Below are 22,841 nucleotides of genomic sequence, written 5' to 3' on the forward strand. Positions count from 1 at the left end.
AGATATATAATAATAAAGTTAATAAAGCTTTAAAAGGTGTTTACTAGTAAAAAGGTAGTTTAGTGTTTTTTTTAAGATACTTAGGTTTCTAAGTTTTTATATAATAAATATAGAAGTTGTACTTACGTTACTATAACTATACTAGTAACATTATACCTTTTTAATAATTATCTTAATGTATTTGTTTATATTTACGTAAAAGTAGGCTATTATTAAGGTTTTATTATAGTTCTTATAAGTTTTCTAAATCGTTATACCCTTTTTATTTTATAAGATAGAGTCTATTTCTTTATAGGCCTTTATAGTTAAGAATAGCTTTTACTTTAAATGTTTTTTTATCTAAGACTAAGATATTTATTAGGCTTATAAAGACTTTACCTTCTTATACCTTATAAGGTTCTAGGCTTATAATTAGAAAGGTAAGATATAGCTATACTAATAAAGAAAGGCGTAGTTTATAAGTAAGTCTATAGTCTTTACTAACGTCTTTAATTTAGTAAGGGCTAATATACTTATCTATAAATTTCTTAGAGAGTTAACGTTACCTTAGGTATTTTATTAATAAGAGTACCTAGTCTTTCTTTTTAAATAAAATCTTTTTCTAGTTTTAGTTATACTATTTCTTATACTATTTTTAGAAATACTAAAGGAATATAATAATTTTTTTATAGCTACTTTATAGCTACTTTACTTATATATTAGCTACTAGCGCCTTTACTAGCTTTAACTAGTTTAAGGGTATGTCCTTAAGACCTTATAGCTAGTACTTGTATAGTACGTATAATAGTATTACGTTTATTATAAAGTACTATAAGGTATTATATATAAATTTAGTAAGATCTAGCTTAGTTGTCTAGTTGTCTTATATAAAGCTATAGTAAGTTTAAAGGTAATACTTAATAGCTTAGTTCTACTATTCTGTCTACCTGTCTGTTTATAAGTAATAGATAGTACTAAGTCGCTATAATGTCGTTAAGTACTAGTAAAAACTACTCTAGAATTTACTTATAAAAAAAGAGCCTTAGTCTAAGATAATACTATCTAGAATTCTAAATTATTATATAACGTAGTATATTAAGAGAGATACTAGTCTATTACTAGTAAGATAATTAGTTATTAGAATATATAAGGAAAATTTTGTAAATTAGTCTATAATAATAAGTATTAAATTATATAGTTTGTCTACTACGTTATAAGAGTAAAGTAGTTACGTAATAAAATTAAGTAAGATCTCTTACTAAGGTTTAGAAGAAATAAAGAGTAAGGCTAACTTACTATATAGTAGATAAGTCCTTACCTTTATTCTTTAATAGATAGCGTAAGTAAAAACGTAATAGTAGATGTCTTTATTAAGACTTAGCTAAAAGAAGGATTAAAAAAGCCTTTTTTTTGTTTTACTAACTCTTTAGTACCTTATAGTAAGTACGTTATAAAAAAGCTTTAGTAACTCTTTACGTAAGCCCGGATTATTAAGTATATATATACGTCTATAATACTATAGTAGTGTATTATCCTTAAACGTCTATAAGGACTTAATAGTACCTTAGTTACCTTACTACTTTTTTTACTCTTTATTAGTAATAAAGGCGTCTTTTTACTATACGTTATAAAGGGCTTCTAATAGTAATAGTAGTAACGTTAACGTTACTATTACCTAGCTATTACTCTTACTAGCCTAACTTTAAGTAGAGTTCTTTACTAGTATAAGAGTGTTTAATTTACGACTTAATACTCTAGTAATAAAAGCATAAGGTCTTTAAGACCTATAATCGCCTTAGTCTACTAGCTAGTATAAGTCTAGCCTTTTACGCTAGAGTAATTCCGCTAAGATAGTATACGTTAAAGAGGTCGCTAGACCTTTAAAAGAAATAAAAAGAATTAAAGAAACAAAAGAAATTAGAAGAATAAAAGAAATAAAAGCTTTATTTTAAACAAGCCTTATAGTAAGACTAACGGCTTTTAAAGTAACTATATTTACTTAGAATTTGTTAAGAAAAGTTACTAAAAGAGCTTGTTACGCCTCTAATTACTTATTAGGATCTTATAAGTTAGGCTACTATAATAACCTATTAGTAAGGTTTTAGCTACTCTTTTTATATTTAATCTTAAAGTTAAAGACAGAAAGTTCTTCTAGCTATCTAGCTTACTACTATAATAACTTTAGCTTTATAAAAAGGTAATAGTAGTTTAGGTAATCTATTAAAACTAATACTAAACTTTATATATATACTAAGTACGGCCTTTATAACTTAAAAGCCTTAATAATAGCTATTAACTTAGTGTTAAGGGTATTATAGTATAGCTCTAGCCTCTTTAGCTTTTTAGAAATAAACGTAATAAGGTACTAGCGGCCTTCTTATAGCTATAAAAAGATAGTACTAATAGTATAGATAGATATATCTATTTTTACGTATATAAGTAGTTTAAGGTTATAGTAACGTAAGAAAAAGGCCTTTATAAAGACTAGTCGTAGCTTGTAGAAGGCCTTTAGGGCTTTAGAACTTAGTGTAATAGTACTAGTAGTGTTGCCTTAAAAGAGATTTGTTAGTAGTATAGTAATCTTTAAATAATTCTTAATAAAGTACTTATAGAACCTAGTAAAACCTAAGAATATATAAATGTCTTTTATAGTTATAAGAATAAGCTATTCTTAGATTATAGAGATATACTTAGGTTTAATACAAACTCCTTATAGGTTAATAACGTATCTTAAGAACCTTACTTACTTTATATTAAACTTGTACTTTAAGAGATTAGTATAGAGGTTATATTATTAAAGGTATTTAAAGATATAGTAAACATACTATATATACTCTTCTTTATTTATAGAGTAGATAAGGATATTATTAAGATATATAATATAAATATTATTAATAAGATTTCTTAGTACTTTATTAATAAAGGACTAAAAGGTCGCTAGTACGTTTACTAGCCTAAAGGGCATAACGTAGTATTTAAAGTAGCTATATTAGTACTAGAAAGCCGTTTTTTACTTATTACTAGCCTTAATACAAACTTAATAGTACGCTTTACGTAGGTTAAGCTTAGTATAGACGCGGGCTTATAACAGTTAGTTAAGGATCTCTTTAATTAATAGAATAAGGGCTTAGTTCTTTTTAGTTATACTATTTAACGCCTAGTAGTTAATATAAAGTCGTAGCTTCTCTTCTTTCTTTAGAACAAATAGTATTAAAGTACTAGTAAGGCTCTTACTTAGACAGATCTATTCTTTTACTAGGGTATTATCTAAATATTTATGTAAGATACCTAGCTTAACCTTTATAAGTAAGTAGATTTAGCTATATAGTAGTACCGCGTCTCTTTTAAGGTCTATTACATAAGTAAGGCTATTAATTATAAGTAGTAATCTAGCCCTTTCCTTAGAGAAGACGTCTATAAATTATTAGTACTTACTAAGTAAAGTCGTTATAGCCTTACTATCTTCTTATAGTTCTTTTTATAGTTCCTCTTTACTTAAGGATTCTAGGTCGACTATAATTAGCTATACTATTACTATAATTACAAATTAAGCTTTTTTTATTACTTTTTTAATTTCTTTCTTTATTATATATAGCTAGACTATTAAAGATAATATAAGGTATATAAACGTCTAGGTCTTTTATAAAACAATTAGGTCTATAGCCTTTAGCTATAAAAATCTAAGTATAATATCTAAGTCTCTAATATTAGTAACGACAAATCTACCTTAATGTCGCCTTACTATTAAGTAGTTATCTTAGGCCTTAACAAATAGATTATATAAACTAAAGCTTGTTATTGTTTTCTAGAATAGTAAAGACACTATAATATAATTATTAAGTTACTATAGTACCTCTTGTCCTAATAGTCGTAAGTAGATAAGGTTAACTTCTACTCTTAAGTCTAGTAAGGCTAGTATAGCTACTTAGCTACCCCTAATATATATCTCTACTTAAATACTTATTAAAGGTCGCTCTTCTTTTTATTGTTTAGGCGTAACGTAATAAGCTACTAGTATAGTATTAGTGCCTAAAGTACTAGCCTTATTAAGGTACTAAGCGTAAGTATACCTAGATTAACTATATATAGAGTATTTGTATAGTAGGTACAAATTTGCCTAATAACTAGGCTACTAGTATTAGTAGTAGTTACCTTATACCTTACTTACTAAAGGGGTTTTTATAACGTTAGAAAAGTCTTTTTATATATTTAAAGTTTAGCTACTAGATACTTTTTACGTGTTTACTAGTATAAATAAGGTCTTTAGATTATAAGAAGAGCCTCTCTTAGTATAGTATAGTATTAAAAGAGCTCTATAAGAGCCTTTTTATTACTTTGTCTAAATAAGAGTTTCTTTTCTTAACACTACTACCTTAACTACCTTAAAGGTATCTAAGACCTTACTACTTACTATATAGGCCCTTAACTTAGGCTTTAAATAATTAATAAGAAAGTAGATATAGAATATCTCTAAGAAGGTATAGCTAAGTTTAATAACTAGAGAGTTATACTATTAAAGGAAATTCCTAAAGGTCTTATTTTAGTTTTAAGTTAATATTTAGAGTTTTAATATTACTTTAAGAGAGTAGGTACCCTTATTTATAATACTATAAAAGAGCTACGCCTTTATTTCTCCTTAAGTTATATTAAGAACTAATCTACCTTTTTCTAAGAAAATAAAAGACTTTTAGTACTCTTTAATATAATCCTTTAGTACTACTACTATAGTACTAACGCGTTTAGTATCTGTTAGATAACTCTTTAGATAGGTATTAAACTCTGTTTTCTAGTTAAATAAGAAGGTCGTAATACTAGTATATATCTTGTTTTTTAGTAAAATAAAAGAGGTATTATAATAGCTCTTTCTTATTTCTTTAATATAAGTTTACTAAAAGGGCTGTTCTACTTTAAGAGGGTTATCGAATTCGTATAGGTTTATTAAGAGAGCCTCTCTTCTTTTAAGCGCTATAAAGTAGTCTTATTTTTACTTAAGGTACTACTTTACCCTTACTTAAGTAATCCTTTTGTTTAACTTAGTCTTACTTAAAGAAAGGATTTCTATTAACATTTAGGACGTCGTACTAGGTTTACTACTATCTACCTATAAAGAGGTATTCTAAAGAGTTACTTAAGAAGAGGCCTACGTCTTATTAAGGTTTATTTGTTATATCTACGTTATTACTTCTTACTCTAATAGTCTATAACCTTTTAGTAAAGAAGAGAGATTAGAATATTAGGTATATTTTTATAGAGTAAAAGAGGTAAGAGTTAATAGATAGTCGTAGTATATTTAAAGGTATATTACTACTTTAACTATAGACTAATCTCTAAACCCCTTTTCTTTTCCTTTCTTACCTTTTATTCTTATACTCCTTAATGCCTACTATTACCTTAGTCGTAGTACGTAGTTACCTTATACTTAATTTCTAAGCTATTGTAATTTTACGTGTTAGTATACCTAACATTAAGATAACTATACTAATCTTTATACTAATCTTTATACTAATCTTTATACTAATCTTTATACTAATCTTTATACTAATCTTTATACTAATCTTTATACTAATCTTTATACTAATCTTTATACTAATCTTTATACTAATCTTTATACTAATTAATAATTATAACCTTAGGTATTACGTAAGTATAAAGGTACTTTAGTACCTTAGGATATACTATACTTATAGGTTAGGTCTACCCTATAGGTTAGGTCGTAGATTTATTTAGGGACCTATAGGTTAGGTCCTATTTACTATAACCTACCCTATAGGGTAGGTACCTAACCTATTTAGTAGGGACCTATGGGTTTCTGCGCAGCCTACATCTGTTCGAATCACATACTCTTTGTTGTATCTACCATACCATACCAATTCTCCGCCAGCCTTGACCACGAAAGTACCAGAATCTCATAAAAAAAAGAGACCTATGCCAGCCTCTTCCTGCTCCACTCAATCGCAACATCCGCCGTAGCACCATCAAAGAAATCATTCATCGCAACCAACAACTCGCCGCCATCCAGCCTCCCTGCATTTTCCACGATCCAAGGCAAGGTCTTCGAATCGCATATGGATTTCGTAGCCAGAAGACAACTATTATCTGCATTTGCGGAAAGGACACTGTAGGCCACGACGTCGGTGATATTTGTCGCCGTCGCCTGGCACTGCAGATTTGTGAAAGGTTTTCCCGCCTGCGATTCGGATGTTAGCTGGTTGAACTCAGCGATGATGCCATCACCGTTCAGAGTCGCGTTGCCAGCGTCCGTGTATGTACTGAGGGAATCGACGGGTCCGAATAAAACGAGCCTTTTACGTTGTTCGCGGAGCTGCTGGATGGTGAGGTTCCTCATATCGTCAAGTGAACCTTGGACGATGGAACCATTGGAAGCTTGCAGAGCAGAGTTCATGTAGTCGGCGAGGTCCTGATCGCTGGGATGCGCACAGTCACCTGGCACCCCGTCCCAGCGCAGTTGTACGACGACGATCTCATCTGGCTGGGCCATGAGAAAAGAAACTGTATCCTGGAGAAACTGTGCGTACGGCATGCCGGGAATGGCGGAGTGCGAGAAATATAGAACATCTGGAATGGGATGCTCAGCACGGATAGCCTTGTGCAGAAAAGCGGGGCGAAATTCGAAATATCGAGCTCCAATACTGAGGATGGCGGGGAATGGGTCCTTCTGTGTCAGAGAAAGAGCGCGGACGATGTTTGGCGCAATGTGCATGACTGCATCGTGTGACATCTCGGCAGAAATTTTGGCAAAGGCTGGGTTGAAGGTGATGAGAGCATCCACAATGGCGCTGCTAGAAAGAATTGCATCCGCATTTTGCATGCTATTCATGCCAATGTCATGGGCGGCAGGAAGGAAGAATTTGGAGAAGGGCTTGGAGGCCTGTGGTGACCCTTGAGGTGCAACCTCGCCCATCCAGCGGGAGTAGTTGGGCGTCACAGTCACATAACATTGGTCGCTGCTTGGAAGACCAGCCACGCCCGTTCCAGCGTCATAAAAGCCGTAGGACACAATAATGTCGTTCGTGATCACCGAAAGTTGGTTTTCCATACTCTTCATGCTTCCGGCCCCAAGGTGGCTCGTCAGAGTATTGATTTCAATACTTTCGTTCGCGATCTGGTTGCCATTTTGGGTAACCCTGAAAGAGAAAGTACCATTAAAGTTGAAATGGCCTTTTATCTTGTCCTTGTCGACTTCGAGATGATCGTTGGAAAACTGCCTGAGCTGATCTCGAATGATAGTGGTTCCGGGGACAGAAAACTCCACTTGACAACCAGGGACGGCTATATACGAGTAGCACTGAACTCCCTTGCTCGGCATAGTGTTTCTCAGGGGTATATTTTATTTGTTTTCTGCGCCTTTTTGGAAACGTCCTGGGTAGGTGAAGGAGGGGACAAAAGAGAGTGGAGGTGAAGTTTCACGATAAAGCGATAGGGGTTCTATAAAGCGATGTGGAGGTTGTTACAGATCTGGCTGGATCTGCAGCCCTAGGACTTTTATATGCATGGCGACGTCTGGTGGGTTCTCGTTTCGGCTCATCCACGCCACGATGTCGCATCGTGACATTCATTCAGCTCAAGTGATGAGAAGTGTACGCGATCATTCGCACACTGTTCACACCGCTCTCGGGCAATGTGATTGAATGATTCACGAGACAGATAAAAGAGCGAGAACTACTTAAATGGATGCCATAAGGTGAGAAAAAGGGCTGTTGACATTGTCAAATCGCCGTGTCTAGGTTTGCGGAGTAGCTTTAGGTTAATGAGGATCGACGTTGCGAGGAAGGTTGTGTGTGGCTGGTGCACTTCGAAGTCAGCCAAGCCACGTGTGTGCCTGATGGAGTCCTGAGGATTTAAATGACATGTCAGGTCCGTTCACTCGCTCATCTTATCTCTTCCTGATAAAAATTAGGAATGGAGGTAGGTTGTTTTAAACAAGATCCGGGGTTTAAAGCCGACTGACCTGGGGTAACAGGGTTTCCGAGGTGTGAATCCGGGCCCTTCGGGCCCTATAACAACCTAAGGTAAGTGTTGTATATCAGTAATCGACCCACAACAGATGGCGCTTCCGATTCATCATTATATTCATTTTTACTCGTTGTTATCCACGTTCCTAATGATTTAGATGTCATGCCAGCCTACATAAAAGATCCTTCCCATTTCCATCAAGCCTTCTCCCCTCTCTTCCTAATACCCACATAACACTCCCTCGGTTTCTTCGAGAAACCCTCATGCGATTCCAATTTCTTCTGATACAGCTCAAACTCATATCTTCTGAAGATAGTCCCGATCATAATCTGGAGTTCCATCACCGCGACATTCTGTCCCACGCAAGCGCGGGGTCCGTATGAGAAGGGGTTGAAAGCTTCTCGCTGCCTATGGTTCAACGAGAGCCAGCGATCGGGCTTGAACTCTTCAACATCGTCGCCCCAGATCTCTGCCAGGTGGTGGACGGTGTATGAGGGGACGGAGAGGACGGTGCCGAAGGGAAAGTGGTAGTCGTCGAAATCGATACCCTCTTCAGCGGTCACGATACGGGGGAGTCCAAGAGCGGAGGTCGAGTGCAGACGCATGCCCTCGTCAATACAGCGTTTCAGGAACGGCAGGTGCTTCACCATGGAATAAGTGGCAACGTCGGTGCCGGCAGGGATTGCGGCATCGAGTTCTTCTTGAAGTCGGGGAATGACGGATCCTGGGTTCGCACGCTCGCCGTGCAGGGTCCAGTAGAAGATTGCGCAGGCCGTGTTAGAGATGGTGTCAGACCCAGCGATGAGTTGTGTGAGCGCTTCGGCAGTCACTTCTTGTCTGCCCATGATGTTCCCCTCGGCGTCCTCGCCTTGCATCAGTCTAGCCAAAAGGTCGTTTCGGTCATTCCCCGCACCAGCAAGTCCCTTTTCAGCAGCATCCAACCGCTTGGCGACGGCAGCGACAGCAATGCCGTTGAGGTTTTGCACGGCTTCGATTCCCAGGGAGAAGAATGGGTCAGGCAGATACTTTGCCCACGGTCTAAGAGCAGGAAGAAGTCCCAGCGTCGTAGAGATCTCTCCTCGTCGGTTCAGAACTTCAACAGCCGGCGCATAGAAGATTGGCCCTCCCGGGGTAAGCTGGACTTCGGTTTCGTCCTTGCCTTTGTTGACCATGCCGAACGGGGCGCCGAAAGCAAGATCACCAATGATGTCGAAGGCGATGTAACTGAACCAGGGCATGGCATTGAAAGTTGCATAACCATTGGTGGAGGGCTTTGACGAAATGCCATCAAGCTGACGAACCCAATTCCTAACATTGGAAGTCATATGGGGCTCGAATTCACCAACGGACTTGGGTGAGAAAGCATGGGCGATCATCTTGCGCTTCCGTGCATGGTCCACGCGATTCCGAGTGTTGAAGAGACCGGTCGTGCCTACGACGAAAGCCTCATAGAAGTGACTGGGAACTGTCAGTGGGTGCAAAATGACTGTTTATCAGAGACTCACTCCTTGAGGAAGCCGTTTCCGTGAGCGTACACAACCTTGAGAGCCCGCTCGTCTGCGATGGACACATGGTTGTATCCAACTCTAACAACCTTGCCATATTTCCGGTGAGCCCAGTCAACAGCAGCGAACTTTTGGCCACGACGTGCTGCAAACCCGAGCCATATATTGCTGAATTTCGCACTGAAGGGACCGGGAACCTTTGAAAGATACTTGTACGTGGTAAAGTAAGGGAGCAAATAATACAGAGCAGTGTAAATAACTGTGAGGAAGCCCAGCCAGGGCGCCAAGATGGTAAGGAGTGCCATAGGGACGACCAAAACAACGGATGGAGATCCCGGAGGGGGTATATAATTATATATAATTATATCTTGGTTGAAACTTCAACACAATGGGAGACAAGACAGAGAGAAGACAGGAGGACAACAGATTATTTATATTATTTCGCAACCAAGATAAGCACACACAGGGTCACTTGAGGGACTCGATTGCATATGCATCCGGAACCTTGAGTTGCAGATGATACACCATCCAATCCGCTGGACGTTGGCATTGCTCCGGCGGAGAAGCGACATCCCCGCCGGGCGAGGCGAGACGAGAGACGGGATCTGCCATCTTCGATTCCTGGCCGCTTCTTACTCGACAATCACAATGCGGAAGGCGGTCAGAAGTGGGGTAGACCGCCTCCTGGTACACGGTATCATAGCATGTCTTGACCCATTGGCCATTAGATATTAACAATCAGCCATCTCTGGCTCATGAGGAGACCGTGAGAAGGGTAAGCAGGGGTAAGGCTACGACTTGTCCTGCGATAACTCTCTCCAAATCACCGCAACTCCGTTGGATTCGGGAAAAAAGGAAATGCCATAACAATTCCTTGGGATAAACACGTTGCCTGTTCTGTTCTTGCGACCAGGCAGAGGGATGTTGCGCTGAGACGCTTCGAGTCATTAAATATCTTAGTTCCCAAGGAACATCTCTTCTAATGATGGGAAGTCTTGATATGTCACATCTCCTGTGCTCCATTCGCCAGCCTGAACGTCGTCAGGCAAGGCAATACTGGTCCCAGTCAAATCGCCCAGATTCGGTCTTGGAATAAAAGTCTCGCGTTGGGTGAGGTCATGTCCTGAAGCTCTCTTCATATCAAAGACGTATTTCCTCATCACACTCAATGCCCACTTCGACACCGGTTCCGCCTTCCCACCAAGTTGAACATGCTGAGAGGTTCTTTCCATTAAAGCAAGGGTGGCATCAATATCATCCAGGTAGGTGGCGAACTCACTTAATGTGACCATAGCGAAGGAACAGAGCAGGTTTTCGTACGCTGGTCTGACAAATGCTGTGAGATCAGACATGGCCAGGAAAAGGTGAAGAATACGATGAGCGTGTTCCACAGCAAGTTGGATGAATAGACTCGGGTCCAGGTCGGTGGCTGCGTTCTGGGTCTGTTCCTTTGACGGCTGTTCAGATAGATACTTCAGTGTCCGGCGTGTCAGAATCAAGTATGAGCAGGAATACGCGAAGCGGAGAGGTTTGGTTGAATCCAGTTCTACCGGAGTCAGATACGATCCCTGCTGAGCTTTCATGATATCTGAACATACCGAAAAACTCCCCACATCGTTTCCTCCAGTCGTCAATCTCATCCCAAACTAGGCTGTCGGTCTGAACCGATTCGGAGTTGACCACGTTACAGAGGGCATCGTAAAGGTCTACCCCAGATGCCACGAGCCGATCTCGCGAGGTGTATGAAGGCAGCTCTAAGATATTTTTGCACTGCTTAAGGTATTGCCTGGAGATTACAGGAGGTCTACCAGTACCCGCTGAAAATCTGGGGCGGATATCAGCATGAAGAACAAGTAACTGCAAGTCAAGGTATATAAAATAAACTTACTGTAGGTGGCAGAGACATATCAAATTCCACGATCGTAGCGTTTCTCTTGATTTTGGATCTACCATACCGCACATCCGTGGCTTTAGGAGCTGCTCAAAATTAATTGCGAGCATTCCCTGCATTCCAGCTACTCCACTCAGTAGCCATGTATCAAGATATTCCACATCCTTGTTTGGTACCAGATTCCACATCGAGAAAATAAGCATAGATTGTATGGCCTCCAGTGAAAGCGGAGAAACGAGCATCGACCTGCTCAGAAGGCCACTGACGTGCTGGTAAAGATCATGGTGGAGTTGCGACCCATGAAGACTAGAGTCAATTTGAAGACCAGAAAGAACGCAGCTCGCAAACAGTAGTGAAGATGTTTGCCGTAAGTCCGTCGGGTTATGCGATTTCATGAAATGCCACCGACGGGAGAGTTGGGTGAAACTAGTCCGCGTATCAGCAGCGATCGCAAACCATTACCTACCTCCGTAGGGGTTCAAGGGTAAGGAATCTTACCCGGCAAAAAGAGCATGAGCCAACTCCTCCGTGATAATTCCTTTGGTCACTATGTCGTCCGAGACATCACTTCTATGCTGCTCTCTCTCGTCGCCGAGAATGTAGTGGGTCATATCACGAATCAGGCTCATAGGCGCAATGCGTGAATTTCGGTCCGCGACAAGGGGCCCGTTGCTTTGGGAGTTTAAGGGAGCTGTTATAGGGGAATTTGGCACCTCCGTCCGCATCCTCGACCTGTGGAAAGCCGTTTGGGAGCTGGACGCTCGAGTTGACAATCGCAACAGTTCGTCGAGCGATGATCTCACATGAGCCAATGAATTCTCAACCGCAATTAACCTGAAGTAGTAATTGAGCTGGTTTCAATTCAAATACTTATGTATGGCTTACCTCTGACTATAATCTTGCCATGGCTGAGGAGTTGCCTGAAAGACTGCTTCTGGTTGAGGCAAGGGCTTATCAAGCTCGTCCGGTGGAGTGGCTGGAGTTTCAAATGCCTCTGCAGCAAGGGAGCAATCTAATCTGTCAAACTGTTAGTTTAAAGCACGCAAAAAAGCTTCACGGGGCTACACTTACTTCAGAAGTTCACATCTATGACAAGCAGTTGTATTATTCTGCGTCTCACACCTGGTTTTGAGCCGTCGGCAAGTCTCACATGACCGGATCTTGCGTTTTGGGATATGCCCATCATTCTCCTGACTTGCAAGCTTTCGCTTCATCATATCGTCGACTGTAGTGATCTGGCGTTGAAAGAAGAAGCGTCCGGATATCCTGAATGTTGATCTATCGCGCCTTATCAGGCCGTACCTGACGTCCCCAAGTAACTGATAAGGACCCCGTCTAGTAGCCGCTTCCCCTATAGGTACCTTTAGCGACTCCCCACTTGTGAAGGATTTCCTGCCTTACATGCCTGAGCCGGTGGGCTACCCCACGTTATTGCAAGGCTAGTTCTTGTAGCTGTTAGTCTATTTCTATATTTTGCATTACATGCCTGGTACTTCTGTGTCTTCGAATACAGTACTCCTAGCCCAGAATCGTTCTTATGAGTGTATATTATTAAACTCGGGACTTTTGTCCAGATCACCGCTATGGAGGTAGGATAGCAAATCCAGCCTCGAAAAAGGTACATTGTAAAACATATAAGTTAGTCATCTACTCTTCTCTGTCTCTTTTATTTGAGTCTATTTCATTTTCATTTTCATTTTCTCTAACCACGGTTCATGAATAGATACATACATCCACAGTCAGTCACTCGACGCACCCACACCTCTCTTGGGTGACTTGAAAACTTTTTTGTTCATCCCCTGTCTTTATCTACAATGATGCTCGATTCACTTTTCATCTAATGACGCGGACACATCAACCCCAATTCATAAGCACTTGCTTCTTCCCCTTATTCCCCTTCTTCTTCCCTTTGCCTCCATCGTCGGCACCGTTCTCGTCCGCGTGCTCGTCCCTGTTCTGCTCGGAGCTACTGCCGTTTGCAGCCCAGGGATTGCTCGTTGTTGGTTTTCCAGTGTCGCGGATAACGGCCCGGCCTGAGCCGTAGCCGAAGAGTGTCATTTGGGGTTTCTGCGCCGGGGGGAGGGACGGGAAGGCATCTGCTGAGATTCTGCCGGCCTTAGGTGCGTTGTTGCGACTGCTTCCTGGTGCCGTAGAAGTTGGGCGCGACGTTGGTGCAGAGCTTGGGTTTGAAGAGGAGGCGGAGGAGGAGGGCACCCAGGGGATGGTTGTAATTCTACTATTTTGGGGACGGGAGCTGGATGATGGGAGTTCCGGGAAGGCGAATCGGTTGGTGTCAGTTGAAACGCTGGAGGCGGTGCCCCAGGACTGTGTCTGGGAGACCGGGGAGCGTGATGATTGGGCCGTGGAGCTCTTCAGCTTAAGAACCCGGGTTGACTTCGGCCCTGTGGAGTTAGCATTTGTCGAAGAGGAGGAAGCGCCGCTGGTGCTAGCCCAGCCTAGTGGAAGGGATCCGGAGGCGACCGAGGGACCTGGCAGAGAAGGATAATCCTCGTTGATAGCACGCCAATCATTCCATGCCGTTCTCAAGCCGTCGGCCTTCTTCTTATCCTCATACAGATCCGCAACTTCTCTGATGAGAGTACCAAGGGCGTTGGATGATGTATCAGCGAAAAGCGCGAAGAAGGAATTGATGAGGGCGTTAGCGTTGATAGATGATGATTTGTACGCGGAGATCAGATTCCTGAATTTGTTCATGTTGGCTTGGTCATTTTGAAGGAGAATGCTGGCCCGTTCAATTACGCCGCGATGGCGAAGTTGACGGGCCTGCTCTTGCGGTGTCAAGTCTGCCAGATTGGGGCCTTGGTGGGAGGAAGTAGCCTCCCCAACGGCGGATGACGACGGACGAGGAACTGTAATAGAAGGAGGCGGTGGTGCATTTGCTGGAGCTCGTGCTGCAGGTGGTGTAGGTGCGGAGGTCAATTGGCCGCCAAAAGTACGTGTCGATACTGATTGCGCGCTGTGGATGGCTAGCTGGCGTTGGAAAGCTTGCTGATCACGTGGTAGGGGTTGAGCACTCGAGGTGGGTATTGGCTCCGAGTTGGGATCTCGCCCTCTGCCCCGCCCACGGCCTTCCCGCTGCTCTCTTTGACTTCCTCCTCTCCTCTCCTGTATGTATGGAGCTCGATAGTCAAAGGACGATATATCTACCACTCTTGCGTCTCTCCGTACGTCCTTCGACAGTGTATTTCCATGCTCCTCCAGCTGGTGTGCCTTTAGATCGATCTCCGAAGGGAAAACGATGAACTTCTTGTCCAAACAGGACTGCTCGGGGCAGAGGAAATGGTCCTTCCTAAAATGCAGCTCCAGACTATTATAGTCAACATAGTACTGGGGTTGGCCTCCTCTGCGGTCACAGATAAAGCAGCGCTCATGCCTCTCCCTACAATGAACGTATAGCTCATCGTCCCCGTAGAATCTCTGCCGACAGAATCCACACTCAGGATGGCCCTTGAAACCACTCTGATCGATGGCTCCAGGGTGATCGTCTCCTTTCCGCATATGCCGATTTAACTCCTGGTCCGTGAATAACTCGTGTTCGTGGGTAAAAACCTTCTTGTGCCGGGAGCACAGATCACAGATCTTCTTATGATGCACGGCCCTCACATGGCGATGCAAGTCCGGCCAGCCCAGACACGCAACATCACAGCTCTCATCGGGACAATTGTACCTCAAAAGCAGGACCGTATCTTCCATGATCTCATTGCTCTCATAACGGATCCCGTTATTTGTATCTGCAAACGTGATGTCGGCATCCGAGAAGTCCTCATATCGCTTCGTGGCATCATCCGTGAAGATCACAAATGCTGCTGGTGTCTTTCATCCCGTCAGTTTCTCTTAGCAAGCAAAAGGGCAACGGGGGACATACCCTACAATGCGCGCAATCCTTCGTCTTATACAAAGCCCTCATACGCAGAGCGCAGATATGACATGTGCGGTGATTGCACGGCGCCACCGAATTATGCACCACGGGGGACGCGCAGATGAAGCACACCTCGGCCTCGACATCCTCACCCTCCTCTCCCTCCTTGGCTTTCTCTCCCGCGACAGGAGGAGCAGCACTCTTCACCAGCGGCCGGGCTTGCGCTTCTCCCGCGGAGGCCGCATGTCCATCAACACCACGGTGCCCGCCCCGGCCACCACCACGCCGCCCTCCATGGGCCTCTTCTCCTCCTCCTCGTCCCCGGCCACGTCCTCGGCTCTGGCCGCGCCCTCTACCGCCTCCGCCTCCCCGTGTGCGTGCTGGTGCTGATGCTGGAGCTTCTCCTTCGGCCATGTTTCCTCCTCTAGCCCTTCTGTCTGGATCTCCGGACAGGAATGCTGATTGGTGTTCTGTCAGAGGATTGCACAAAGAGAAGGCTCGTCGTCTGTCTGTCGTGGTTCTGGCGATCTGTGGCTTGCTCGGTGAGCGATGAGGAAGGTTGATTGACAAGGCACGAGGTTCCATCTCGCTTTTCTTTTAGCGGGGTCGCTTAGCTGTAAGACCCCGCGGATCAGAGGTCAGCCTTGTCGGCGATGACAAATCCGGCGAGAGAAGGCTGAGGAATTGGTCCGTTGGAAATCCGTCGCCGTGACAGTTACAGTTCAGGTTACAGTTCCAGGTACAGTCACACAGGAGATATTGAAGCTTGTTTTATTGTTTGGAATTAGTGATGCCTGTCCGCCTAACTACGTACTGCTCAAGTCAAGTCACAAGGCTGTCCGAACCCTGCACCTGGAAACAAATCCTAGACCGGCATATAGCTGCATGTAGCCATAGCTACATGCAAGCTGTAAGTAATGTCTGATAACTAACAGCTTTCCACCCTCAAAGTCCAGTTCTCCTCCCAATTCCAAGCATGCTGCGAATTCGCCCGCTGGAAGGGCGAAATGCCATCCATTAATTCCCTAGCCATCCAGGATCTAAACGGAAACTCCCCATCCCTCTCTCTATTCATCGACATCATAGAGCTGCTTTCCAAGAATCTTGTTCATGGTAAACATATGAACCTTATCCTGCTTAAAGACCGCCTGCATCCTCTCGTCACACCGGATCTGTCGCTTGTCTTCTGGGACCTGCAAGTTTCGCTCTTTGATGTATTCCCAGATCTTCTTAACGACCTGTGGCCGCGAGAGCTGTATGTCGTTAGTCACTAGCCCCGAACTTATACCAGTAGCAAATAAATATGAGATGGGATGCAAGACGTACAGTAGATTCGCCGACCAAGTCTGCAAGCGGCGCACTCAAATGATACTGCTTGTGAAATCCCCCCTTTCTTTCTTTCTTTGGCTTCACCTCGCCATCACTATTCAGCTCCAGGTCGCTATCATCGTCTGCTTTGACTTTGTCTGCGCTTTTCTTTTTCGGGGTTCTTTTCTTTACAGGGGCTTTCTTTTTCGCGGCGCCTCCTCGGGTTGGTCTGGCCATACTATGCAATGTCAGAAATCGAGCCAATACGAGAAAAGGAAAGGGTTGAGGCCGCTTCAAGGCCGTTGATGATAGACCACATCGTATAGACACTGCGCGTGGCTGAAGGGAGATCGCGAAGGGGAACGAACCTATTCTCCTGCGCCTGCAGCATAGCCGCCAACTTCGCATCATCCAACTCCTTGGACCCCTTGTTCTGCTTCCGCTTCTTCTTCGGTGGAGAGACGGCGTCTGAATCTTCGTCGCTGGCCTCTCCTGGTGTTGAGCTTGCTGGCGTTTCCGACTTCACTTTCGATTCGGTCTTGATCTTTTTGTCTGAGCTTGCGCTTGAACTGCTATGCGCGCTGGTACCATTCGTCTGGGCTTTCGGTGAGGGCGCAACAGCAGCAGGAGCTGGTTCCGGTGGAGGAGCTGAGGAGGACGCGCGGTCGAAGCGCTCCATTATTAGGGCTTGAACAGCATCCTGTAGTTATCCCCATTTAGCACCCCTCTACATCCATGAAATCAAGAATCGATCCCATATTACTGTTCAAAACTCCCATCTCTAGACAAGGAGACAGAACAGTAGGACGCGCAGGGCGAGGAAAGGAAATAGTCGAACCTTCTTCTCAGAAATGTCAATCCCAAGTCTAGCTTGTAAACCCCGACGAATCTGTTTCGCGGAAATCGTATTCAGGTCGCCCTCCGCTAGGATGTCATCGATAATCGCTGAGTATTGCGCTCGTTCGGAGGGTAGAACTGTCATAGTGATGGTGGTTAGCTATCTGTGCGGAACAGCAATAGAGAGGTTGGAGGCAAGGCTAGAAAACGGATATAGTTTGAAGAGAGCCTGCCAGGAAGTATGTATGGAGCAGTAATAGAGGGAATACGAACGAGACATCTTGCTTATTCCTCCCAGCTGAGGCTACTGTCCCCAAGGTTTCGCAGACGTGTTGGAAGTCAAGAGGAATGGAGGTTGGAGACCCAAGTGGTGTTCTGTTTCAGCATAGATAACCCTCTGCTAGCAAATGGGAAACTGAACAAAGAGCGAGCTGCCTTTCCTCAGCAGTCGTGGTTCGCAGTACAGGCGCGAGTGGTGAATCCGCAGTGGTCCTGCTTCAACCGCCAGCCGCCAGCCGCCAACGCCCTTCCGCTAGAGTGCTCGTCCGGAACCGTCTTTGCTACCTACAGTCTGCAGGATTGTCGCGCAGCATGAAATAAGCTTCTATTACAAGCTTCGATTTGCAAGTAGAATGGCGGGGCCAGGGAGCGAAAGTGATGGGAAGCGCAATTGAGTTGTACAGTCGGAATGGTGGAGGTGTGGAGGTGAGTTGATAGCGTCAATCGGTCCAGACCGCATGGTGTGGCTGGTGTGCGCCAAATCGCGGAAAGCCACCGCCACAAGCTTGTCCCCGGGGAACTGCACTCCAAAGTAAGGTAACGAACACTGATGAGCTAGGGTGATGGAAGAGTATTGATCATATCCCAAATCAATTCCTTACGCAATGCTGAGCATTTGGTATACATAATTAACGCCCGTTTTTTTCCTTTTTTGCCTTGCCCTACAGACCAGCCGGTAAATAATACTCCCTGAACCTATCCGTCTCGTCCCACTGTACATCGTAAACCACATTCCAACATGTAATAAGTAGATTCGGAAACCTCCTGGTCCAAAAGTTGAGATACCCATCCGGCAGCGGTCCCACATCCTTTTTTAGTTTGTCACTCATATCCTCATAATGATTTCTCTTATTTCGCAGCGCCCGCAATAAGTCCAATAACCTCGTCCCGGTATATTTGCGCTGCTTGCCCATTGATTCGACGAATTCTTTGCCGAGCGGTTTGAGAAAATCGCCGCGGCATATCTCAGGAGCCCAGCGTTCGAGTTCTCTGAGGGCAGGTGATGGCGGATCGCGAACCTCCTTTTCGAAGTGGTCGGAGACGTCGCAGAGAAAATTGAGACGTTTCTTGGCGGACCAGAAGAAGGGGTGTGCCATGACCTGGCGTGCAGTTGGCCGCCGTCTAGGTTCTGGTGCTAACATTGAGCCAATGAGATCCTTGGCTTCGAAGGCGAAGTCACCGAGAACTTCAAGGTTTTTAAGGCTGTAGTTGCCTTTACGAATGTTGACTTCACGCATGTAGCGATCGCCGCAGTCGAACGGGTGAGAGCCTTTTGTTAGGACATAAAAGAAGACGAGACCTAGTGAAAAGATGTCGATGGCTCGGGTAGCTCGTCGGTTGGGCATCAGGTCAGAGCTGACCAGAGCTCCGGACGAGTCGCCATTGGTACTCGCGTCGACCATCGCTGGACCATCCCTCGCATCATCATCAAGAAGAAGCTCCGGAGCACGCCAACCAGATGTACCAGCTGCATGGGCAGTGGTTGCTCGGAATGACGATTGCTCACCCTCCAACTTCTTACATAATCCGAAATCAGACACAAGGAGACGAGGTTTGCCATCCTTGCCCATTGTAACCAAGATGTTCTGTGGTTTTAAATCACGATGCACAATACGGAGACTGTGCAGATGTTGAAGACCATTGGTGATCTGGTAGAGGACGTGAGGTAGATCTTTCTCGCCACTTTGTGCGAGTTCCCGATGCAAATAAGGCTTGTCGATGACATCGGCCAGGGAAGCCGGACACAACTCCAAAGCGATGTAGAGAAACCCGGCAGCCTGCTGCTGAGCAAAGTATCGAATAACTATACAGATGTTAGCAGAAGTGGAGATGAAAAGATTTCCTTAGTCTACCATTTGGATGATCGTCGCTCTCTCTGAGGAGCTTCGTCTCTTGCGAGGCAATGTCATAGAACTGCATGAGCATCCGTTTGACGGCGACATCGCGTCCATCGAAGTTGCCCTCAAAAACCATTGTCCCGTTACTACCGGTGCCAATGAGCTTGTCAGTGTTGACTATCAATGACCCAACACGTATGATAGGCCCTGAGACTTCGGAGGGATCATGTGATAGAGTACGTATATCAGGCTCTAACTTGGTCTGCTCGCCCATGTTTTGAGCATCTCGAACAGCATCCTCGACAGTTGCCGGGATTTTATGCTCTTGCGACGCATCCTGGGAAGTAGCGCGATCTCTGTTTTTCTTGTGCTTAACGCCACCTCGACGGCCTCGATGAGCCTTCCTCTTCTCCTTTCCAGGACTTGCAGTGGGATCTTCCGGAGAAGGAACTTCGAGAGAATTTACCCTCGTTAATTTATCCATCTCTCCGTTCCCATTCTCCGCAACTCCTTCGGCTTTAGGCGCTTTAACCTCCTCTACCCTCACTTCCGGTGTCAACGAAGTCCGACCAGAAGAAGGAACTCCGACAGTCTTGGATTCTGAGGCTTTTGGAGGTAGGGTTGCGTCAACCGTACCCGAATCTGTTGGTGGTTCAAGAAAGCGAATTCCATATTTGTGCCCCAATCGGCCAATCCACGTGCGAACTTGCCTCTGATTGGACACTAATACAGCAATCAATAAGATGATTAGCATTGGATTCTTGACGAATTCGAGGAGGCTGTTTGCAGCAACCCCAGGGAGAAGTTGGATACGTTGCAGAATAGAAGGTTCTGGCAACAGTGCAGGAACAGTATCGGTGGCAGCGTCGTTGCTTTGATTGTCGTTTGAGGAGGGCGCAGAGATTGTCAAGAGCCTCTCGTTCGACACATGGTCAATTGAGTGCAGCCCAACAAGAGCTTGTGATAATTGCAGGTCATTCAGGCTATCCCAGGAAGGACCACGTTGCCGCCACTCTTGCTGCTCACACGGTGCTTGTCTGATTCCTTGGACTGCCAAGGGATAGAATTTTCCTGACATAGCATACCAGCTCCCATCTTCTGTGTGGTTAAGAAAGATGCTGCGCGCTCGGTGAGCGGCTGAGGCTTCATCTTCGATTGGGTCGGGAGGCATGGGCTGGGGCAGTATAATGAGGTTCGGGTCATTATCCTCAGACCCCCAAGGTCTGGCTACGTCAAACACACGCACAACAGGCGAGGCGAATTTGTGTTTGAACAGCCTTCCTGGTTCGTTGGCGCTAGTACGATCAAGATCAAACCCAATGACCCCACCATCATGGCTAGTATAGATGTACTTATTGTCCAGCGTTGTGTGGTATTGGCGTTGAAGGTCATGATCGTAATTATTGGGCACCCATTCCGAAAATTTCAGGGTAGCAATTTGACGGCCGTCTTTTGCCCCGCTGATTCCAACGGTATATTCTGTCCGGCCAATGGTCAATGTAGAGCTGGTACTGCACTCTTCACTGTCCTTATCAAGAAAGCCATTCGTATTTAGACAGTTTTCATCGTTCACCAAGGCACCCGTCGATCCAAACCACTTGAGTACTCGTCCAGTCTGGGCATCAATGACTATCATGGTCGTCTTCTTTTCGCCAGTATACGTGACTGCTGGATCCTCATCCGAGTAAGGAGACATTTCCTCGACCAATTTCTTCATGGTAAGGCCGGTGTTGACCAGGCCGGGATTCGGTCCACCCGGTCGATACACGTAGAGGCTCCCCTCTCGACTCGGCTCGACAATCCACAGGTAATCATCGATCGTTATCGGGTCATAGTTCTCTTGGAGTTCGGATCGGTTTCGTCGATGGTAAGTTGTCTCGACCATGGGCTTGTCCACCTCCAAGGACCACTTCTCCTTACCACTCTTCCGATCCCGGGCATATAGTTTGCCGTCGACGGTCGCCAGAAGCACAAAGTCTTCTACTTCCCAATCCTCAAGACTCCGCGCAGATTGCGGCGAGGCTAGCCCAGCAGTTGCCCTGCTGGACCGTCTTGGGGGTGGTGCTGCAACGGCGGTGTCCGCCGGAGCCAAAGTTGCGATGGCGCTCGCATCGTTTTTGAAATATTTGTTGTAGGTGCTTTTTCGACGTCCAGCAATGAGAGGGGTCTCGAGCTGTTGTGGGATTGTCGTGGCCTCGAGCGTGTGCAAGGCTTCAGGTTCGAGATTCTCGAGCGGGGCGTCGTGTCGCTCCCGGACGCTGGGTCGTTGCTGCTGCTGAGCTTCGACGAGCCATGGGAGAATTAAGAAGGCCGCTGCAAACAGGATGAGGTTATTCACGACGAGACCATCTCGAGGTGGCCGCCGTCGCGGCATCGTGAGCGGTCAAAATGTGGCTGAGGTCGCGGGAGACGTTCGCCAAAGCGAAGTCTGGGAAAGCGGTTTGACAATTGAGGGAACCGATAGCGAGCGTCGAATGGACGAATCCCTTCTGGGGGAGGAGAGAAGGTATATAAAGAGTATATAGGGAAAGGAGGAAATGCGGAGAGAGAGCGACAACTTGGTGATGGCTGGAGATGGCCTCGAAGGCTCGATGGGAGCACTCGTGGGGGGGGGAGAGACGGGCGCAGCCTGAATCCGTACTAAGAGGCTCGCTTAAGTTCCCGTGTTGAGCGCGGTAGGACCATTTACACACGATTGCGCGTGTGGTACAATGACGGTAAGTGTGCGCAGTATATACGGTATATGGCATAAATGGTGTATATCGTCTGTAACAATACGCGTGTCTGCGCTATTACCTATTTCCGGTACCCTGGGTCGTCGTGGTCGCGAAGGGATTTGGTGAAGCACAATGATGGATGTTCCGGGAGAGCAATTTCTGGTATCAATGCGTGAGGGATCATCCATCCCCTTCTATCTCCTTCCCTCCCTCAGCATTCCAACCTCCAGCTATTATATTGACGCCTCGGCTTCGTCAGCTTACGGTGATTATTTTCTTTTTATGGATCAAGTCTCAACGCAACACCCGCGCCCGCCCCCCAGCTCCTTTTCACCCTTTCTCCTGCAGCAGCTCCCCCCCTGCGGCTAGCATCTTGCATGGTGAACATGAATAAGGGACTTGCAACGCCCACCGGCTACTTCGAATAGCATCGGGATAGAGAGTGCATATTATTATTGCGCGCAATTTTTTTTTTTATTTCTTTTTTGTTTTTTTCATCTTATTTTTTTCTTTGTTTCCTTTGTCTTGAGAATTGTGTGCGGCAAGGTGAGGCGAAGTCCTTTCTGTGCCGTGGGTCAGCATACTTTCGGGTTCACCAGCCCCGGGTTTACATTCACAACCCCCCCCCCCCTC

At 44.8% G+C, this 22,841-nt stretch overlaps 6 protein-coding genes across 6 annotated transcripts; all 6 read right to left on the reverse strand.

Annotated features, from left to right (window-relative positions):
• Positions 1–5,770: 5,770 nt before the first annotated feature.
• On the reverse strand, positions 5,771–7,361 carry M430DRAFT_36055 (hypothetical protein). The gene has a single exon (XM_024866858.1). The coding sequence runs from the start codon at positions 7,304–7,306 to the stop codon at positions 5,903–5,905; it is 1,404 nt and encodes a 467-aa protein (XP_024718780.1). The 5' UTR covers positions 7,307–7,361; the 3' UTR covers positions 5,771–5,902.
• Positions 7,362–8,150: 789 nt separating this feature from the next.
• On the reverse strand, positions 8,151–9,763 carry M430DRAFT_105275 (hypothetical protein; the record flags this gene model as incomplete). The annotated part of the gene is made up of 2 exons (XM_024860996.1): positions 8,151–9,411; positions 9,459–9,763. The coding sequence occupies 2 exons, from the start codon at positions 9,761–9,763 to the stop codon at positions 8,151–8,153; spliced, it is 1,566 nt and encodes a 521-aa protein (XP_024718781.1).
• A 651-nt stretch (positions 9,764–10,414) lies between these two features.
• Positions 10,415–12,566, reverse strand: M430DRAFT_20706 (hypothetical protein; the record flags this gene model as incomplete). Its single annotated transcript, XM_024864350.1, has 6 exons — positions 10,415–11,004; positions 11,057–11,283; positions 11,347–11,775; positions 11,848–12,183; positions 12,235–12,366; positions 12,421–12,566. 6 exons carry the CDS (start codon positions 12,564–12,566, stop codon positions 10,415–10,417), a joined length of 1,860 nt encoding a protein of 619 aa, XP_024718782.1.
• A 438-nt stretch (positions 12,567–13,004) lies between these two features.
• Positions 13,005–15,778, reverse strand: M430DRAFT_67978 (hypothetical protein). The gene is made up of 2 exons (XM_024869319.1): positions 15,236–15,778; positions 13,005–15,183 (listed from the first exon to the last, which is right to left on the reverse strand). Exons 1-2 carry the CDS (start codon positions 15,641–15,643, stop codon positions 13,204–13,206), a joined length of 2,388 nt encoding a protein of 795 aa, XP_024718783.1. The 5' UTR covers positions 15,644–15,778; the 3' UTR covers positions 13,005–13,203.
• A 216-nt stretch (positions 15,779–15,994) lies between these two features.
• Positions 15,995–18,056, reverse strand: M430DRAFT_43636 (hypothetical protein). The gene is made up of 5 exons (XM_024867634.1): positions 17,648–18,056; positions 17,376–17,512; positions 16,906–17,237; positions 16,556–16,775; positions 15,995–16,482 (listed from the first exon to the last, which is right to left on the reverse strand). Exons 1-5 carry the CDS (start codon positions 17,652–17,654, stop codon positions 16,297–16,299), a joined length of 882 nt encoding a protein of 293 aa, XP_024718784.1. The 5' UTR covers positions 17,655–18,056; the 3' UTR covers positions 15,995–16,296.
• Positions 18,057–18,315: 259 nt separating this feature from the next.
• Positions 18,316–21,865, reverse strand: M430DRAFT_106336 (hypothetical protein; the record flags this gene model as incomplete). Its single annotated transcript, XM_024861075.1, has 2 exons — positions 18,316–19,457; positions 19,507–21,865. 2 exons carry the CDS (start codon positions 21,863–21,865, stop codon positions 18,316–18,318), a joined length of 3,501 nt encoding a protein of 1,166 aa, XP_024718785.1.
• Positions 21,866–22,841: the final 976 nt, after the last annotated feature.

Source organism: Amorphotheca resinae (genome assembly GCF_003019875.1).
Source record: "Amorphotheca resinae ATCC 22711 unplaced genomic scaffold M430scaffold_9, whole genome shotgun sequence".
Taxonomy (NCBI): domain Eukaryota; kingdom Fungi; phylum Ascomycota; class Leotiomycetes; order Helotiales; family Amorphothecaceae; genus Amorphotheca; species Amorphotheca resinae.